The sequence below is a fragment of the Chroicocephalus ridibundus genome, unplaced genomic scaffold, assembly GCF_963924245.1.
Source record: "Chroicocephalus ridibundus unplaced genomic scaffold, bChrRid1.1 SCAFFOLD_26, whole genome shotgun sequence".
Taxonomy (NCBI): domain Eukaryota; kingdom Metazoa; phylum Chordata; class Aves; order Charadriiformes; family Laridae; genus Chroicocephalus; species Chroicocephalus ridibundus.
In genome coordinates this window covers 1,713,610-1,732,177 of record NW_026961775.1, presented here as the reverse complement: position 1 = coordinate 1,732,177, position 18,568 = coordinate 1,713,610, and the positions used below count along the sequence as shown (strand labels likewise).

The 18,568-nt window shown below is 56.4% G+C and overlaps 1 protein-coding gene across 1 annotated transcript in view; it reads right to left on the bottom strand.

Annotated features, from left to right (window-relative positions):
- The window catches only part of LOC134509671 (antigen WC1.1-like), a gene marked incomplete at its 5' end in the record, with an annotated part of 49,006 nt that extends 32,570 nt beyond the window's left edge, over nt 1-16,436 (bottom strand). The window contains 2 exons of the mRNA XM_063322251.1: nt 15,458-15,772; nt 16,130-16,436. Coding sequence (XP_063178321.1) covers nt 15,458-15,772; nt 16,130-16,436 — 622 coding nt within the window. The remainder of the gene's footprint in view (nt 1-15,457; nt 15,773-16,129) is intronic.
- Between the last annotated feature and the right edge of the window lie 2,132 nt (nt 16,437-18,568).

Genomic DNA, 18,568 nt, shown 5'->3' with positions numbered 1-18,568 from the left:
CACACACAGAAAGTCTCTGAGGTGACCATCTCTGTGCAGGTAAGTCCGCACTGGGGAAGGGAATCATGGCAAAAAGGGCCAGCGAGGGGCTCCTTTGGGGGCTTTTTGAAGTGAGGAAAATCGGCCAGCCTGTGCTGGAAACCGGCCGCTCGTGGGTGGTCTGCTGAGGAGGTGTGGGCAGAGCCAGCACCACGGGCGGCAGATCTAAAGGAGGCGTACTCGCTGGGACCACTTCCCCCCTCATAAAAGAAGCCTTTTGGGAGCACAGCGACCTGGTCACTGCGCACTGAGTAAGCACGCAGCGCATGGGCATCACCCAGGGTGTCACCGGGGAGCACCACAACAAGGCAGTCATCACCCTCTCGGATGGAGTTTAGCTCTGGTCTCCACCCGGCAGAGGGTCGTGCTCTCAACCTTAGCCAGGATGGATGTGGGAACCCAGAGAGAGCTCCCACAGGAACATACAGCCATCCAGGTCACAGGCTGCAGGGGGTGCCAGAGCCTTTCACTGGTAACGCGGGGCAGCTGTAACAGCTGCTGTGTGCCTTGTGAACAGGTGAACCATCTGCTCAGCCTGGTGGCAGAGCTGTGAGAGGAAGTCGAAAGGTTAAGGAGCATAAGGGAGGCTGAACAAGACACAGACTGGTGGAGCCAGGCTCTGCCCTCCTTGAAACAGAAGCAGGAGCACCTATCAGAAAGTCACCGGGATCCGGGGGCCCCTGTATCCTGCCCTGTCAGGCAGAAGGCAGAAGCCTAAATGCAAAGAGTGAATGGAGGGAAATTCATGGTCGGGGCAGCAGGCGAATTCCCTCTGTGCCCACCTTGTCCCCCACCCTGGTACCTCTGAAGAACAGATATGAGGTTCTGGTTGAGGAAGACCAGTCAAATGAGGATGTGGATGATGGGCAGTCCACACCAGAGATGTCTCCACAGTCAGAATGGCGTACCGCCCGTATCACAACCACAACCACAAGGAAGAAAAGAAGGGTTATGGTCGTTGGTGACTCCTTCCGGAGGAAACCAGAGGGTCCAATATGCCGGGTAGACCCTCCTCATAGAGAATGCTGTCTTCCTGGAGCCCGGGTGAAGGACATCACCAGGAAACTTCCTTGCTTGATACAGTCCTCAGCCTATTACCCATTACTGATCCTCCTTGTAGGTGGAGAGGAAGCTGTGACTCATAGACCAAGAGCAATCAAGGGGGACTTCAGGGCCTTGGGAAGGTTGGTGAGGGAATCTGGGACACGGGTTATTTTTTCCTCACTCCTTCCAGTTGCAGGCAGTGACATTGGAAGAAACAGACGGATCCAGTCTATTAATACATGGCTCCATGGCTGGTGTCACCGCCACAATTTCATTTTTGTTGACAATGGGATGGCCTACATGGCACCGGGCTTGCTGGCATCACCTGGGAGACCCCTTTCTCAAAGGGGGAAGAGGGTCTTTGCTCAAGAGATTGTGGGGCTGATCGACAGGGCTTTAAACTAGATGTGAAGGGGGAGGGGGATGAGAATATCAGGCTTGTCTGTGACCAGCTGTGGGATAACACGTCAGGGTTAGAGGGATGGGGCACTAGTAAGGACCTTCGACCTGTTGCCCGGAGGCATGCTGGGAACACTGCATCATAGTCAAAGTCTTACAGAGACGAGCCAGGGGCTTCTGAGGTAGTTGGAGTCAACAGGGAAACACCCATGAAACACCTCAAGGTGATCTCCTCTAAGAAAGTAACACAGGCAACAGCCCAGCTGAAGTGCCTCTACAGAAACGCACGCAACATGGATAACAAACAGGTGGAGTTGGAAACTACCATGCTGCTGGAAAGCTATGACCTAGTGGCCATTACTGAAACCTGGTGGGACGAATCCTATGGCTGGAGTGTGGCTATCAATGGCTACAAGCTGTTGAGGAAGGAGGGGCAGAGGTGTTGCCCTCTCTGTTAAGCAAGGGATAGAGTGTGAAGAGATGTCCCTAAAGAACAGCCAAGAGGAAGTCAAAAGCTTATGGGTAGGCATTAGAGACCGAGGCAACAAGGGGAACCTGGTGGTTGGTGTCTACTACAGGCCACCAGATCAAGGGGAACCTGCTGATGAAGCCTTCTTCCTGCAGCTACAGGAGGCATTGCGCTCGAAGGCCCTCGTCCTGCTGGGGGATTCAACCACCCTGACACCCGCTGGAAAAGTAACACGGTGAGCTGTAGACAATCCAGGAGGTTCCTGGAGTGCCTCAACGATAACTTCCTAAGACAGGAAATAGACAGCCCTGCCCGAGGGGATGCCATACTGGACCTGACAGTCACCAATGCGAGTGAGCTCATTGGGGATGTCAAGATTGGAGGCAGCCTGGTGTGCAGTGACCACACACTGGTGGAGTTCACAGTGCTAAGGGATACGTGTCAGACAAGGAGCATAGTCAGGACCTTGAACTTTAGGAAAGCAAACCTCCGGATCATCGTAGAGTTAGTCAATAGGACCCCCTGGGAAATGGTCCTCAGGGACAAGGGGGCAGAAGAGAGCTGGCAGATCTTCAAGGATGCTTTCCATAGAGCACAAGGGCTCTCGATCCCCAGGTGTAAGAAATCAAGCAAGAAAGGGAAGAGACCAGCATGGCTGAGTTGGGACCTGCTGGTCAAAGCAGAAAAGGAAGGTTAAAGAAAGCGTGCCCTCCCTGATGACTGAGAATGGCAAACTGGTAACAACAGACGAGGAGAAGGCTGAGGTTCACAACATTTTTTTGCATTAGTCTTCACTGGCAGCCTCTCTCCTCACACCTCCCAAGTTGAAGGACTTCAAGACGGGGACCTGGGGGACAAAGTCCCTCCCACTGTAAGTGACGACAAAGTTTGTGACCACCTGAGGAACGTGAACATACACAAGTCCATGGGGCCTGATGCACCCCAGAGCCCTGAGGGAATTGGCTGATGTAGTTGCCAAGACACTCTCCATGATGTTGGAAAAGTCATGGCAGTGAGGTAAAGTTGGATTTGATGGGAGGACTGTTCGGTGGATAAGGAACCGGCTGGAGGGTTGCATCCAGAGGTGGTCATCCAGTGCTCAATGGCTCGATGTCCAGATGCAGAGGGGTAACAAGTTGTGTCCCTCGGGGATCCATCTTGGGACAGGTGCTGTTTAATATCTTCATCAATGATTTAGACAGTGGGATCAAGTGCACCCTCAGCAAGTTTGCCGATGACGCCAAGCTGAGTGGTGTGGTTGACATGCCAGAGGGCCAGGATGTCATCCAGAGGGACCTGGGGTTGTTCAACAGCAAAAATTTCTATAGGTACATATAGGTAAGAAGAAGACTAGGGAAGGTGTGGGCCCCCTCCGAAAGGAAATGGGGGAGCTGGTGACAAGTGATATGGAGAAGGCCGAGGTTCTCAACAACTTCTTTTCCTCAGTCTTCACTGGCAAGGGCTCCAGCCACACTCCCGGAGTCACAGAAGACAATGGCAGGGGTTGGACAGAACTGCCCATCATAACTGAAGATCAGGTTCATGACCATCTGATGAACCTGAGAGTGAACAAGTCCATGGGACCTGATGGGATACACCCACGGGTACTGAAGGAACTGGTGCATGAGGTTGCTAAACTGCTCTCTATTATATTCCAAAAGTCATGACAGTCTGGTGAAGTCCCCACTGACTGGAAAAGGGGAAACATAATCCCCATTTTCAAAAAGGGAAAGAAGGAGGAACCAGGGAACTCTAGGCCAGTCAGTCTCACCTCCGTGCCTGGTAAGATTATGGAGCAGATCCTCCTGGAGGCACTGCTGAGGCAGAAGAATAATGAAGAGGTAATTGGTACAATCAACATGGCTTCACCAAGGGAAAATCGTGCCTGACAAACCTGGTGGCCTTCTATGAGAAGGTTGCAACATCAATAGACAAGGGGAGAATAACTGACGTCATTTACCTGGACCTGAGCAAAGCCTTTGACACTGTCCCGCATGACATCCTGGTCTCCAAGCTGATAAAATATGGGCTTGATGGACTGACAGTTCAGTGGATAAAGAACTGGCTTGAAGGCTGCACCCTAGGAGTGGCTGTCAATGGGTCCATGTCCAAGTGGAGGCCAGTGACAAGTGGAGTCCCTCACGGATCAGTACTGGGACCAGTCTTGTTTAACATCTTCGTCAGCGACATGGACAGTGGCGTAGAGTGCACCCTCAGCAAGTTTGCCGACGACACCAAGCTGTGTGGGGCAGCTGACAGGCTGGAGGGAAGGGATTCCATCCAGAGGGACCTTGACAGGCTGGAGAGGTGGGCCCATGCCAACCTCATGAAGTTCAACAAGACCAAGTGCAAGGCCCTCCATCTGGGTCGGGCCAATCCCAAGCACCGATATAGGCTGGGCAGTGACTGGCTTGAGAGCAGCCCTGAAGAAAAGGACTTGGGGGCGCTGGTAGATGAGAAGCTGTACATGAGCCATCACCATGCACTAGCAGCCCAGAAAGCCAATCGTCTCCTGGGCTGCATCAGGAGAAGTGTGGCCAGCAGGTTGAGGGAGGTGATTCTCCCCCTCTACTCCACTCTCGTGAGACCCCACCTGGAGTACTGCATCCAGTTCTGGAGCCCCTACAACAAGAGAGATATGGACGTGCTGGAACGCGTCCAGAGAAGGGCCACAAGGATGATCAGAGGGCTGGAGCACCTCTCCTATGAGGACAGACTGAGTGAGTTGGGGTTGTTCATTCTGGAGAAAAGAAGGCTCTGAGGAGACCTTCTAGTGGCCTACCAGTATCTTAAGGGGGCCTACAAGAAAGCTGGTGAGGGACTTTTTAGGATGTTGTGTAATGGTAGGACTAGAGGGAATGGATTAAAACTGGAGACGGGACTATTCAGACTGGACGTCAGGAAGAAGTTCTTAACCAGGAGGGTGGTGAGACACTGGAACGGGTTACCCAGAGAGGTGGTGGAAGCCCTGGATGGGGCTCTGAGCAACCTGATCTAGTGGGAGATGCCCCTGCCCATGGCAGGGGGGTTGGAACTAGATGATCTTTAAGTTCCCTTACAACCCTCAAAATTCCATCATTCTGTGATTCCATGATTCAGCGTGGAGAAGAGAAGGCTCCAGGGAGACCTGATAGCGGCCTTCCAGTACCCGAAGGGGGCCTACAAGAAAGCGGGGGAGGGGCTGTTTGCAAGGGCATGTAGCGATGAGGGGCAATGGTTTTAAACTAGAGCAGAGCGGGTTTAGATTAGACATTTGGAAGAAGTTCTTTACCAGCAGCGTGGTGAGACACTGGCCCAGGTTGCCCAGAGAGGGGGTGGAGGCCCCATCCCTGGAGGCATTCAAGGCCAGGCTTGATGAGGCTCTGAGCAACCTGATCTAGTTGAAGATGTCCCTGCTGCCTGCAGGGGGGTGGGACTAGATGGCCTTTAGAGGTCCCTTCCAACCCAACACATTCTATGATTCTAAACAGACATAAAAGTTAACCGATATAGCTAAGATGTATCTCTTTTTGCAAAAAGTAGCACATTATTGGTACCAAATGATCTTTGAAACCTCAAAAGCAGGTGTTTCTATACATCTCCACAACTGTGTAGAAAAACTTCTTTAGCTGCCATTGCAGACTTCTAAAGTTAGAAGTGAATCTCACCCTGGGAGTCTAGAGTAAAACTGAAGGTCAACTGAAAATGTTGTATTAAAACAAAGTCGGCGGCACTCAATACAGCAAAGGGAAAATGTAAAGACCTCAGATTCAAATTCACAGTCTCTATGAGAGCTAACACCACGTGAAGATTTAGTTTTACAGATATCTGGAAAAATACACAAAAATAAAAGGGCATTAAAAAAGCAGCAGGAAAGACCTGATGAGAATTAGCAGAGACGCACATTAGTAGTCTCTCCGGTTTTGCTAACCAATGGGGAAATCAGAGGAAATGGGAGTAGAGAAAAAAATTCAAGCTAAGCCAACTAGAAGGTTTTTAGGAATTCTTAAGACATTGAGAAGCCTAAACAAAAGCGCCACATTCAGTTGGAGAAATTGACAGGAAGGGAAGTAAGAGAAAAGCAGAGGTTTCCATAACCTCAGACAGAATTGCCACATCCCACAGAAGGGTCTGCGTGACTGGAAAAGTAAGGCTGCTGGAAGAGTGGGTGCATATTGTAGGGAGGGCGCTGCATTAGGAGGAGCGTGGGTCACCCACACCAGGGGAGCTGTCATCTCACTCCACTGAAACCTGGAGTGGCCACCTCGGGGCTCGTGTGCCCGTCACTGGGGCTTCCTGTTCTAGACAAGTGGGGAGGAATGGAGAGTGTCCAGAGAAGCTCTGCCAATATGGGATTCATGGCCTCAAGCACACGCCCCGTGAGGGGAGGCTGAGGGTCCTGGTCTCCTTCAGCCTGGCGAAGTGGGGGCTCAGAGCGTCACAGCCATGACCTGTAACTGCTTGAAGGGTGGTTTCAGAGATGCTGAGCTTTTCTTCATGGTGGAAAAAAAAGCAGGAGAAAAGAAGGATGCCACAAAGTTTGGATTGGGAGGTTGAGACCAGAAATGACCAGAAGAAACTGTCACCCCGAGGGCAGTGCTGTGGTAAAAGAGGACACCCGGGGGAGGCTGGACCAGCCCATGGCTTTGTCTTTCCAGGAACAGCCAGGGAGGATGGAGAGATATCAGTAAGGGTAGTGAGAAATTGGGGTGAAACCAAAAAGACAATTGGGTCCCTTCAAAGAAAGAGGTGCAGGTATGGGACACTGAAGGAGCAACACCTTCAGGTTTGCTCAGCATCAGAGCCACCTTTAATTTCCCTTTACCTACCTGTCATTATTGCCTCCAGTTTTGTGCTCTAACGAGCCCCTGGGGAGGCTTTGTTGGTAATGGTCCTCAGTGGGACCCATTAACACTCCAAGAAACCTTGGAGTATACATCTGGGTTTCTCTTCTTGAGAAGTTTCTCCAACTTCCTCTCAGTGTCTGAGGTTCAGGGACTCCACCCCAAACCCACCCGAGGGGTCATTAAAATGCCTTGGGCTGCTCCTCTGGTGCTGAGCTGGGCCGGGCTCTTGGGACAAAGGAAGCTGATGTGAAGCAGGCAGCAGGGCTGAGGGCGCTGCCTGCAGGCACCGAGGATGGGACCATCAATGCAGAGAGAGCGTGAAGGCAGTCGTGATGGGGAGGAGAGCTGAGAGCTCACTGTGGGAGAAAGCTTCCCAGCCCTCTGCCCGGTAAGTGTGAGGCTGCAGGGCAATGCCGCTGCCGATCCTGAAAGGTTCTCATAAAGGTGTCGTAGCCCACAGCCTGTGGGATCTTTCTCTGGTGTAGAGGAGGAGAAGGGTGTGCTGCAGAGCAGGGCTTCCCTGCAGCACCGTCAGAGGGACAGGACACGGTGGCTGCCTTCTCCTGGGGATGGTTGCAGGGGCATGAAGGCGGGTGTGCAGCCAGGGGTGCCCGGGGCTGTCCTTCAGAGCAGGGTCCCGGTGCTTCAGAGGAGCTCTGCCTCCTGCCAGTGCCAACTCTAAACCTGCCCAGTGAGCTTCTGCCCTCAAGGATGTGGGATCCAGAGCAGCAGCTGCCTCATCTGTGGCCGTAGCTGCAGCAGAAGGGACTCTCCTGAGCACCCTCTGTCCCTCCCTGGCCTTGTTTCCCTTGGCAGAAGCATCGGGGCACTTCTCCTTGCTTCTTCACCCGTCCCTTCTGCTGCTGCTGTTGCTCTTGTTTTCAGTCTCTCTGGGGTGGGGGCTTCAGCAGCAGCTCAGCCACTGACCCTGCAGGTCCTGCCATGCAGATGTGTCCCTGGTACCCAAGGCCTCTTCTAACCTCTGGGTCTCTAGGCAATGCAGTCCATGGGGTGGGGATAACGTTAACTCTTCACAAAGGGCACGCCATCTTCTGGGCATCCAAAAGCTGACAGCTCTTCCCTGGGGAGGGGAGTTTGGAGATCTGCACTTTGGAACTGGACTCCTCTGCTCTCCGTGGGATCATCCTCCAGACTAAAGCGGGGCTGGCAAAAAGCAGCTGAGAGCAGGACGGATGGAGAGACCAGCTCTCCTCCTTCTGCACTAAGGGTCTGTCCTATTGCCTCCCAGGACTCTCACAATAGCACTCGTAGGGTAGCAGAAATGCCAGGGATTTCTACCTTCAAACATGACTCCTCAAGTGGGCCAGGGGTAACAGGATCAAAATAAACAAAACAACCCCCCCAGCTCTGTTCTGCAGCCAGGGGACCTGGGAGTGACAGTGGTCAAAAGCTCTTTTATATCATAGTGAGATTTAACCTGCGATCACTCCTGGTTCCCATCTCCTAGGACGTTACTGTGACAAATGCAACAGGTTCTGCTCAGAGGTGTTTGTCCTCGCTCTTCACTGCTGTTTCCTTCTTGGACAGGCCCCCATGTGCAGAGGGAGATGATGTCCAATGGCAGCTCCGTCACTCACTTCCTCCTCCTGGCATTCGCAGACATGCGGGAGCTGCAGCTCTTGCACTTCTGCCTCTTCCTGGGCATCTACCTGGCTGCCCTCCTGGGCAATGGCCTCATCATCACTGCCGTAGCCTGTGACCACCGCCTCCACACCCCCATGTACTTCTTCCTCCTCAACCTCGCCCTCCTCGACCTGGGTGCCATCTCCACCACTCTGCCGAAAGCCATGGCCAATTCCCTCTGGGACACCAGGGCCATCTCCTTCTCGGATGTGTTTCCCAGGTCTTCTTCTTTGCCTTCTTTATCTTAGCAGAGTTTTATCTTCTGACAGTCATGGCCTACGACCGGTATGTTGCCATCTGCAAACCCCTGCACTATGGGTCCCTCCTGGGCAGCAGAGCTTGTGTCCACATGGCAGCAGCTGCCTGGGGCAGTGCCTTTCTCCATGCTCTCCTGCACACGGCCAATACATTTTCAATACCTCTCTGCCAAGGCAATGCTGTGGACCAGTTCTTCTGTGAAATCCCCCAGATCCTCAAGCTCTCCTGCTCAGACTCAGACTACCTCAGGGAAGTTGGGCTTATTCTGTTTAGTGCCTTTATTTCTTTTGCCTGTTTTGTTTTCATTGTGGTGTCCTATGTGCAGATCTTCAGGGCTGTGCTGAGGATGCCCTCACAGCAGGGACGACACAAAGCCTTTTCCACGTGCCTCCCTCACTTGGCCGTGGTCTCACAGTTTATCAGTACTTCATTTTTTTCCTACCTGAAGCCCCCCTCCATCACCTCACCCATTCTCAACCTCTTGGTGTCAATTCTGTACTCGGTGGTGCCTCCAGCAGTGAACCCCCTCATCTACAGCATGAGGAACCAGGAGCTCAAGGATGCCCTGAGGAAACTGATTGGACATTTTTTCATCAGCCATAGACTGTGTACCTTCCTCTGCAAAGGATTCACAGCATCTGGTGTGACAAGCATTCACTATTCCTCCCCTCCTCCTTAACTTTTCACTTCTCGTCTGTGACAAAAAATATTTATGTAAATAAAGAGTCAGTAAGCGTGTTTCAGTCAGTGTGTGTTTAAATAAACAAAAAATGAACCAGCTAATACTTTTTCTGAGACCCATCAGCATCAGGGCTGAATAAACGGGAGATGAGAAGACCTTTCTGGCTGCAGCAGCCTGGGGCAGGCTGTCCCAGTGCCACTCTGTCACTGGGGCGGCAGGAGCTGCCTGAGGGTCCCCAGGGCCAGGGCTCTTGTACTGGGCTGGGGAGAGGGGATGGCAGTGAGGGGCTGCAGACCCCTCAGAACATCCTGGGGAGGAGGACACAGGGGCCCACTGACTGCCTTTGCCTTGTGCCCAAATGCCCCCCGTCTCTGGGGCTGACCCTCCTCTGCCCCCCAGCAGCTGCGGTGCCCTTCAGAGGGGCTGTGGCTGTGGAGTGAGTGCCCAGAGCTCTGCAGCACCCTGGGGCAGGCTCTGCTGTTGGGCCAGTGCAGACTGGGCTGGGATGGAGAGAGGGCAGGGGAGGTGGCAGAGCTTGGAGGGAGCTGGGCTGGGCTGGAAAGTGCCCAGGAGGAAAAATCCTTGGAGTGCAGCTTGTACCGTGTGCCCATGCGGGGTGAGGACTCACACCAGAGTGTTTGTGGTGCAGAGCCAGGGCTTGTGGAATTGGTGTCCGTCTCCAGGGTTTGGTAGTGGTGGGCCTGAAGGCATGGGCCTCTGTGAGAAGAGACCAGGGGCTGCTTCCGTGCCAGACAGAGCTGGTTCCAGCCAGCTCCAAAAGAAACCCACTGCTGGACAAAACCGAGCCCATCAACGAGGATGGTGGAACCTCTGTGAGAGTGTATTTAAGAAAGGACGCAAGTGCTCGAGTGGGAGAGAAGTGAGGGAAAACCAGTGTGAGAAACAGCCCTGAAAACACCAGGGTGAGTGAAGGAGGAGGGAGAGGAGGTGCTCCAGGTGCCAGAGCAGATGGTCTCCTGCAGCCTGTGGAGAATACCACAGTAGAGCAGGTATTTCCCTGCAGCCTAAGGAGAGGAGCACAGCGGAGGAGGTAATCCCTGCACTTGGTGGAGGACCCAACACTGGAGAGGCTGGATATTTCCTGAAAGAATTTCAGCTTGAGGAGAGCCCATGCTGTAGCAGGTTTATCTCGAAAGACTGTAGCCAGTAAGAGGGACCCCATGGGAAAAGTGGTAGAAGGAAGGAGCAGCAGAGAGGAATTGGTATGGACTGACCAGGACCCCCATTCCCCATCGCCCTGCACTGCTCAGGGGGAAGGAGGGAGAGGAGTTGGGAAGGAAGCAGCAAAGTTCAGCAAGGGAAAAAAGGTGTGGGAGGAGGCTTTCCAGGCGATAAGGTCTTCCATCGGTCCTATGCTTCTTTGTCCCTCAGCCTTTGCAGTTGCACATGCCTGGCCTGCCCACTTACCTTCACTCTTGTCCCCTTTGTATGAGGACCACACACAGATGTGGCACACAGGGGGGTTGCCCTTGCCCTGGGGGACAGAGGAGGCTCGGGAGTTTTCTCCTCTCCGTTGGCCCTGGAGGCGGCCAGAGCGTGGGAGCAGCACCTGCAGCCAGAGCCTCCTTCTGCCCCATCGCTCTTCAGAGACGCTGGAGGGGCAGTGCTCTGCCGTGCAGCCCTGTGCCAGGATCAGGCCCCAGGGGAGAGGCCGTGCGGACTTCCCCCATCTCAGGAGGGCTCAAGTGCTGTTTCCTGCAGAGGGTCCCTGGGCACACAGGGGACAACGGGGCTGTGCCTATCACAGACCCCTCATGGGAGGAGAGTGTCTCCTGCTGGGAAGGCTCCAGAGGGTGTAGCTCAGTGGCAGAGCGCCCACTTTGCATGTGGGAGATCCTGGCTTCCATCCCCAGCATCTCCAAGGGGGTTCTTCCCTGAATGCCCAGCCTCAGGGAATCATAGAACCATAGAATAAGAGAATCTTCATAGTTGGAAAGGACCTTTGAGATCATCGAGTCCAAACATACACACACACACACAAAAAACAAAAAAAAACCAGAAAAAAACCCCAACAACCTGAAATCTCTCTCATTAAGAGAATGCTCTGAAGTGCCAAATCTAGACGTTCCTTAAATACCTCTAGGGATGGTGACTCAACCCCCTCCCTGCGCAGGCTGTTCCAGCGCCTGACCACTCTTTCAGTAAAGTAATTCTTCCTAATATCTAACCTAAACCTCCCCTGCCGCAGCTTCAGACCATTTCCTCTGGTCCTGTCATTATTCACCTGGGAGAAGAGGCCAACACCCACCTCTCTGCACCTTCCTTTCAGGGAGTTGTAGAGGGCAATGAGGTCTCCCCTCAGCCTCCTCTTCTCCAAGCTGAACATGCCCAGCTCCCTCAGCCTCTCATCATATGCCCTGGTCTCCAGATCCATCACCAGCCTGGTAGCTCTCCTCTGGACATGCTCCAGCACCTCAATGTCTCTCTTGTACAGAGGGGCCCAGAACTGAACACAGCACTCGAGGTGAGGCCTCACCAGTGCCCAGTACAGAGGCACCATCACTTCCCTTCTCCTGCTGGCCATGCCATTCCTGATACAAGCCAGAATGCTGTTGGCCTTCTTGGCCACCTGGGCACACTGCTGGCTTATGTGAAGCTGGCCGGCCACCAGCACCCCCAGGTTCTTTTCTGATGGGCAGCTTTCCAGACACTCTTCCCCAAGCCCATAGCGTTACTTGGGGTTCTTGTGACCGAAATGCAGGACCCAGCACTTGGCCTTATTAAACTTCACACAGTTGGCCTTGGCCCATCGATCCAGCCTGTCCAGGTCCCTCTGGAGAGCCTTCCTACCCTCCAGCAGATCAACTCTCCCACCCAGTTTGGTGTCATCTGCAAACTTACTGAGGGTGCACTCAATCCCCTCATCCACATCATTGATAAAGATATTAAACAAAACTGGCCCCAAAACTGAGCCCCGAGGGACACCACTGGTGACTGGCTGCCAAGAGGATTTCACCCCATTAATCACAACTCTCTGGGCACGGCCATCCAGCCAGTTTTTAACCCAGCAAAGAGTACACTTGTCTATGCCATGATTCACCAGCTTCTCCAGGAGAATGCTGTGGGGGACGGTGTCAAAGGCCTTGCCAAAGTCCAGATAGACAACGTCCACAGCCTTCCCCGCATCCAGAAGGAGGGTCACATGGTCATAGAAAGAGATCAGGTTTGTTAAGCAGGACCTCCCCTTCCTAAACCCCTGCTGGCTGGCCCTGATCCCTTGGCTGCCCCGCGCTTGCCGTGAGAGCTCACTCAAGGTGATCCTCTCCATGATCTTTCCTGGTACCGAGGTCAGGCTGACAGGCCTGTAGTTCCCCGGATCCTCCTTCTGACCCTTCTTGTAGATGGGCGTCACATTAGCCACCCTCCAGTCATCTGGTACCTCCCCTGTTGACCAAGATTGTTGATAAATGATGGAAAGGCTGGAGCTGGAGCCTCTGGTCCTCTGCAGGCACTGTGGGCCTGCCCTGGGGTCTGGCTGTGGGGTGAGGAGGGCTGTGTGCTCTGCCTCTTTGGAGCCCCCTCTCAGGAGAGAGGCGGGCAGCTGTGCTGGACCTGAGCTCAGCTCACTGCCCTGCACCACACACCCACCCGAGACGTGCCCCTTCCCCACCGCCATGTCTTTGGGCTTCGGTTTCCTCCAGCCACCATCGGGGAGACACTAAAGCACCTGGGCAGGCAAGCACAGCTCTGGCTCAAAGGCTTTTAATAAGACCCAATATGGGGGCCCCTGTGTAAAAACAGGGGAATCAAAATCAAGGAAACCCCTGGCAGTTTGTGCTGCCCGTGGGAAAAGGGAGAGGGTTCCCTGGTGCTCACGGCTCTCCCAGCTGCACAGACCTCTCCTCCCTCCTGGCTGCCCCCAGCTGCACTGCAGGGACGGGCTCTCCTGGCCCGGGGCTCAGGGACCGTTGTGCACTGAGCTCCGGTGTCACAGCCTCTGTGTCCTCAGGGGGATGTGCCACAGACACCTCTTCAGCATCGTCATAGCCCGTGCTCTCTGGGGACAGGGACCAGCCATCCCGCTTAGCTCCGGGGGCACCAGCACCTCTCTGGGAGAGCAGGTTTGGCCCTGCAAGCAGCAAGGCAGGCCATTGCATGTTCACCCCATGGGGAGCCTCTCCTGGGCTGTACATCACCTTCCTCCCTTCTCCTCACCAGTCCCGAGACGTTCAGCTCCCTCTCCCACCCACGGTACCCCAGAAGAAACTCCTGGGGCAGGTTCCCCCATCCCAGCATGTTGGGCTCTCGTTGCGACAGCGAATCATCCAACACCAGGGATGCCACCCCAGGAACCAGCAGCACTTTCTTTCCCTCTCACCTCCAAGGGTATGCGTGGGTCCAGATCCTTCCTCTGCCACCCTGGGCATTTCCCAGTCTTCCTGCCCAGGGGAAGGATCCTCCCCAGGGTCAGAAACCTCCCTGGCATCATCATAGCCATCAGCTGGGTCACCTCCAGGCAGGACAGGGACGTCTGAAAGGAGAGGAGAGCTGGTGACAGTGAGAAGATGCATTCTGCAGAGCAGAGGATGGGAGGATGCGCAGGGACGTGAGGCTCCGACATCGGTGTTTGCAGCCCCACAGGAGATCCCGCCTGACCTCCCAGCTCCGAGGGTGATGCTCAGTGACACTGGTGTCCATCACATGTCTGCAGGGAGGAGACATCCACCCCTTCCTGCCCCCATTACCTGGTGCTGACCCCGGACCATCCTCCTCCTCGCTGTCCCCGGGGTAGGGCTGCAGCTTGCTCAGGGACCCCTCTGAATAGGAGCCTGGAGAGAGGCCCAGCGGGTGTGAGGGGAGTGCGTTCTGCTGACCCAGCTTGTGCTCAGTGCTGCTGGGGACGTGGGACCCACAGAGCCATGGCTGCACGGGGACGAGGGCTCAGGATTCACCCTGCTGCCCTGGGACAAAGCCCATCTCCAAGGGCCTGCCAGAGCTGCCCTGGGACAGCCCCTTCCCTCACCCCTCAGGTGTCCCCCAGGGTGCAGGGGCAGGCAGAGAGGGGCTGTCCCCAAATGGGACGCGCAGAGCAGGTGGGGAGAAAGCTTCTCTCCTGGGCCCAGGACATGGGTGCTCCCCACACAGATCCAACAGCCCGACAACCGCACGAACCATGGGTTAGGGGGCTGCAGGGGTCAACCCTGGGTGGCAGCCAGGGGAAAGAGCACTGTAGATGTGTCCTCAACGAGGGCCGCACACCAACCTGAGCCGCTGAACCTTGCCTGCTTCTGCCATGCTGGGCTGGAACCGATCTCCTCGTACACGGCCTCAGGGAAGGGCTCCTGAGCTCTCTCAGAGCCTGTGGACAGAGGCAGGGCTGGCCCAGGGATGGTCAGAGAGGGGATGGGATCCCGCAGAGAGCACACACTCTTGTCCCCCCAGCTCTGCCTCTCCCACTCACTGACACCCCACGGCACCCCTGGCCTTGCCAGCAGGCATCTTCCCCTGGGAAGGGACCCACCTCTGCGCCCAGCCCTGGCGCTTCGCACTTGCCCAGCCAGGAGGGCCAGGAGCAGGCAGACAAGGGCTCCCAGGATGATGCACATGATGACGGGCAATGAGACTGTCCCGCTGCCGGTCAGACGGCCCCGTGGGGGATCTGCATGGCAGGAACACAGAAAGGGCAGCACCAGGCCTGGGAGAGGTGAGGGGCCGGCACACCGCAGTCCTAACCCCCATTACATACCAGGTTTCAGGGGATGAGGGATGGGGAAGCTCCCACCTGGCTGGGTGAATGACAGCCCTACCCAGCCTCCCGCCCCACCGCTACCCCGGTGCCTCCTCCTGGGAGTTTCACAGCCCAGCAAGGAGCCCCTTCCCTCCGGCTGTGGGTCACAGCCTGGCCCCAAGAAGACCCAGCGTTGGTGGGGAGGACGGGTGAAGGCGAAGCTGGGAGCCCAGCTGGCACCCGCTGGTGAATGTGTGGGGCTCCAGGAGAGGAAGTCCCATTTTTGGTACCAGCAGCACTAGCGTCTGCCTTGGAAACGAAAGGCCCCTGCAGGCCCAGGAATTTGACCATGCCCAGCCAGGAGCAGGAACGCAGGGGGTGCTGGTGCCTGGCTAGCTCAGAATTACCCTTGCAGGTGATGTGGGTCTCATCTCGCAGGTCGTCGCATGACTGCGGGTGCCAGGGAGCGGAGGGACACTGCCAGAAGGAGCTGTTTCTCTCCCCACACTCCACACGATCCAGCCAGGCCGTGCTAGACAGCCTGCCGTAGGGCCGTTGTGTTTCCAGGGATCCTCTGTCCCCGCAGCCCAGCTCCTTGCATGCCAGTGACACAGTTTCAGGAGTCATGGAGTTGGAGCAAACGCTCCCCCACGTCCCATTGTAGAAAACCTGCAGGCGCCCGGAGCAGTTGGTGCCCTTCTCCAGCCTCAGGGCCATGAACTCTGGGAGGAAAGGCAGCGAGGGGGAACAGGCTGGTCTGGGGCTGGGGGAGCAGGGACACCCCTGCACCCGCCAGGCCCTCAGACAGGCAAAGGCACGTCCAGCATGTCCCCCTTGCACCCACAGACAGAGAAATGTCCCTGATGGACAGACACCCCTGCCCTCCCTGCTGACCTTCAGGGACAGCGGAGCGCCCCAGGGACCCCCGGTGGGACTGAGGGCACCTGTGCATGGGTGTCCCCACAATGGCCTTTGTCAGGGGCTCAGAGCTGGCCAGGAACAGCCTCGGCCGTGTCCGGCTCTCCCCTCGTCCCGGCCTGCCTGGGCACTGGGCTCCCACCACAGCTCCCGGCACACACCTGAGCAGACGACTCCTGCGTCCTCTTTGTGCCCGCAGTCGTGCTGCCCCCAGGACCCTGCCGGGCAGTCCCAGAGAGCAGCTTCGGCCCCGGAGCAGTTCACGCTCTCCAGCCAGATCTGAGCGGAGCCTTCCCCGAAGCGAGCGGAGCCAACCGCCTCCAGCGCCCCTCCGCAGCCCAGCTGGCGGCAAACGACGGCAGCATCAGACCGGTCCCAGCCGTCATCGCAGACGCTCCCCCAGCTGCCCTGGTAGTAGATCTCCACTCTCCCAGCGCAGCGCCCAGGCCCGTTCACCAGCCGCACCTGACGGCTCCCTGTAGCAGGAGGAAACCCCGGCTGCCGTCAAGGGCCGGCTGCCCACCCAGCCCAGAGCCTGGGGGGACCGTGCAGCGCCACTCACCCCGGCAAACGACCCCCACGTCCTCGGCAATCCCTGCTTCCAGCGCACTCCCAGGCGGGGAGGTGTTGCAGAGGGTCAGGTTGGCCTCGTGCCCTGCACACCGCAACCCGCGCAGCCCCACGGGACCCATCCCTCTCTGAGCCTTTGGGGGGTTGTAGGCTGCCTCTGCCTCTCCGCACTGCAGCTGCCGGCACACCACGCTGGCCTCCTGCACGTCCCACTGCTCATCCAGGACTCTGCCCCACGTCCCGTGCTGGAAGATCTCCACTCGCCCGTCGCACGGGCTTCCTCCACCCACCAGCCGCAGGGATGCGAAGCGAGCTGGGCCTGGGGAGAACAGCCATGCCCCAGCCCTTGGCGGCATCGGGGAGCCCGGCAGCCTGCAGCATGTCTCCAGGCTCTGGCACCCTTGCAGGAGGGCCTTGGAGCTCGCCTGCCGGCCGCCAGCCCTCTGTGGGGACCTTCTGAGCCAGAGCCTTGCACTGCCCCAGGGTCCCCTGCTTTGGGAGCATTTAAGAGGAAAACAGAGTAACCGAGTGTTTTCCTGCACTCACCTGAGCATATGACAGCAGCGTCGTTCTCATGGGAGCACGGCGAGGCCCCCAGGGCAGTCACTGGGCACTCTCCCAGGTGGGCTTCAGTCCCGTCACAGTGGAAGGAGTCTCTCCAGACAGGGCCGCTTCCTCTCCCAAAATGCCCTCCTTTAGGAATGGACTCAGCAAACCCGCAGTTGAGGTGACGGCAGAGAACGTGGGCGTCCAAGAGGTCCCAGCGGGAGGCACAGAGGGTGCCCCAGGTGCCCTGCACATGGACCTCCACCCTCCCCTCACACGCCGTGCTGCCGTTCACCAGCCTGAACCCTGTGAACTCGGGACAGAGAAGGATGAGACAGGGCAGACTTGTGCTTTTCTCCCTTTGGTGGTGGAGTAGAGGGCAAATGGACACCCTGCCTTTCTCCTCCTTCTGCACCATTTTAGGGCTGCAGACAAACATTCAAGGTCAGGTCTAACGGGGCTCTGAGCAACCTGATCTAGTTGAAGAGGTCCCTGCTGGTTGCAGGCCAGTTGGACTAGATGACATTGAAAGGTCCCTTCCAACCCAAACCATTCTATGGTTCTGTGATCACCCCTTGTGTCCTCACACCCAGCACAGCACAGTCCCGTCCCTGCTCCCCCATCATCGGCACACCCCCGGTGGTAACACCCTGCCCTGAGTCCTTACGTGTGCAGGTGACACCGGCAGCATTCGCGTGGGTGCAGGGCTGGTCCCTGGGGGACCCCGTGGGGCAGGAGCTGAGAAGGGATTCATTCCCCACACACTGCAGCTCTCTGTCCCACATGGGACCAGCCCCTTCTCCAAAGTGAGCTGCCCCGGGGACAGACAGGGCTGTGCCACACTGCAACTCTCTGCAGACCACGTCGGCAGCTTTGGGACCAAAGTCGGAGTCACAGACAGTTTTCCACTTGTTCCTATCATGGATCTCCACTCGTCCTGAGCAGGGATTGTCCCCTCCAACCAGCCGGACAAATCCTGGAGTAACCAAAGAACCCTATGAGTTCCCACAGCCCTCTGGCAGTTACATGTCCCACCTCATCTCTAAGATGGCCACAGGCAAAAAGCCCCACGACCCTCCCAGCAGCTCCAAGTGGGTGTTGATGGCACAAACACACCAGGGACCCCCTGCTGCTCCCCCAACATCATCACAGCACTCGTGGGCTGGATTTTCTCCCAAAACCACGGCCACAGGAAGTGCTTAGAAAAACTGCTGCCCTCCTGGAGACCCTGGGCTACCTGGCACTGGCCCCAGGCACTGCAGCGCTTGAGCCCAAGGAGATGGGCTGAGGTTCTGCTGGCTGCTGCAGCCTGCTCTGCCCCACCAAGCTGAGAGCCAGGCTGAGGAACCCATTGGAGCCACCAGAAATGGAGCCCATTGAGGCACTGCTATTAGATGGGACATGTCAGAGGGAGCAGATGTGGTGCAGCTGTACCTCCAGTCGCTGTCTCCACCAGCCCCCAGCTCCAGCACCTGCCTGGGGAG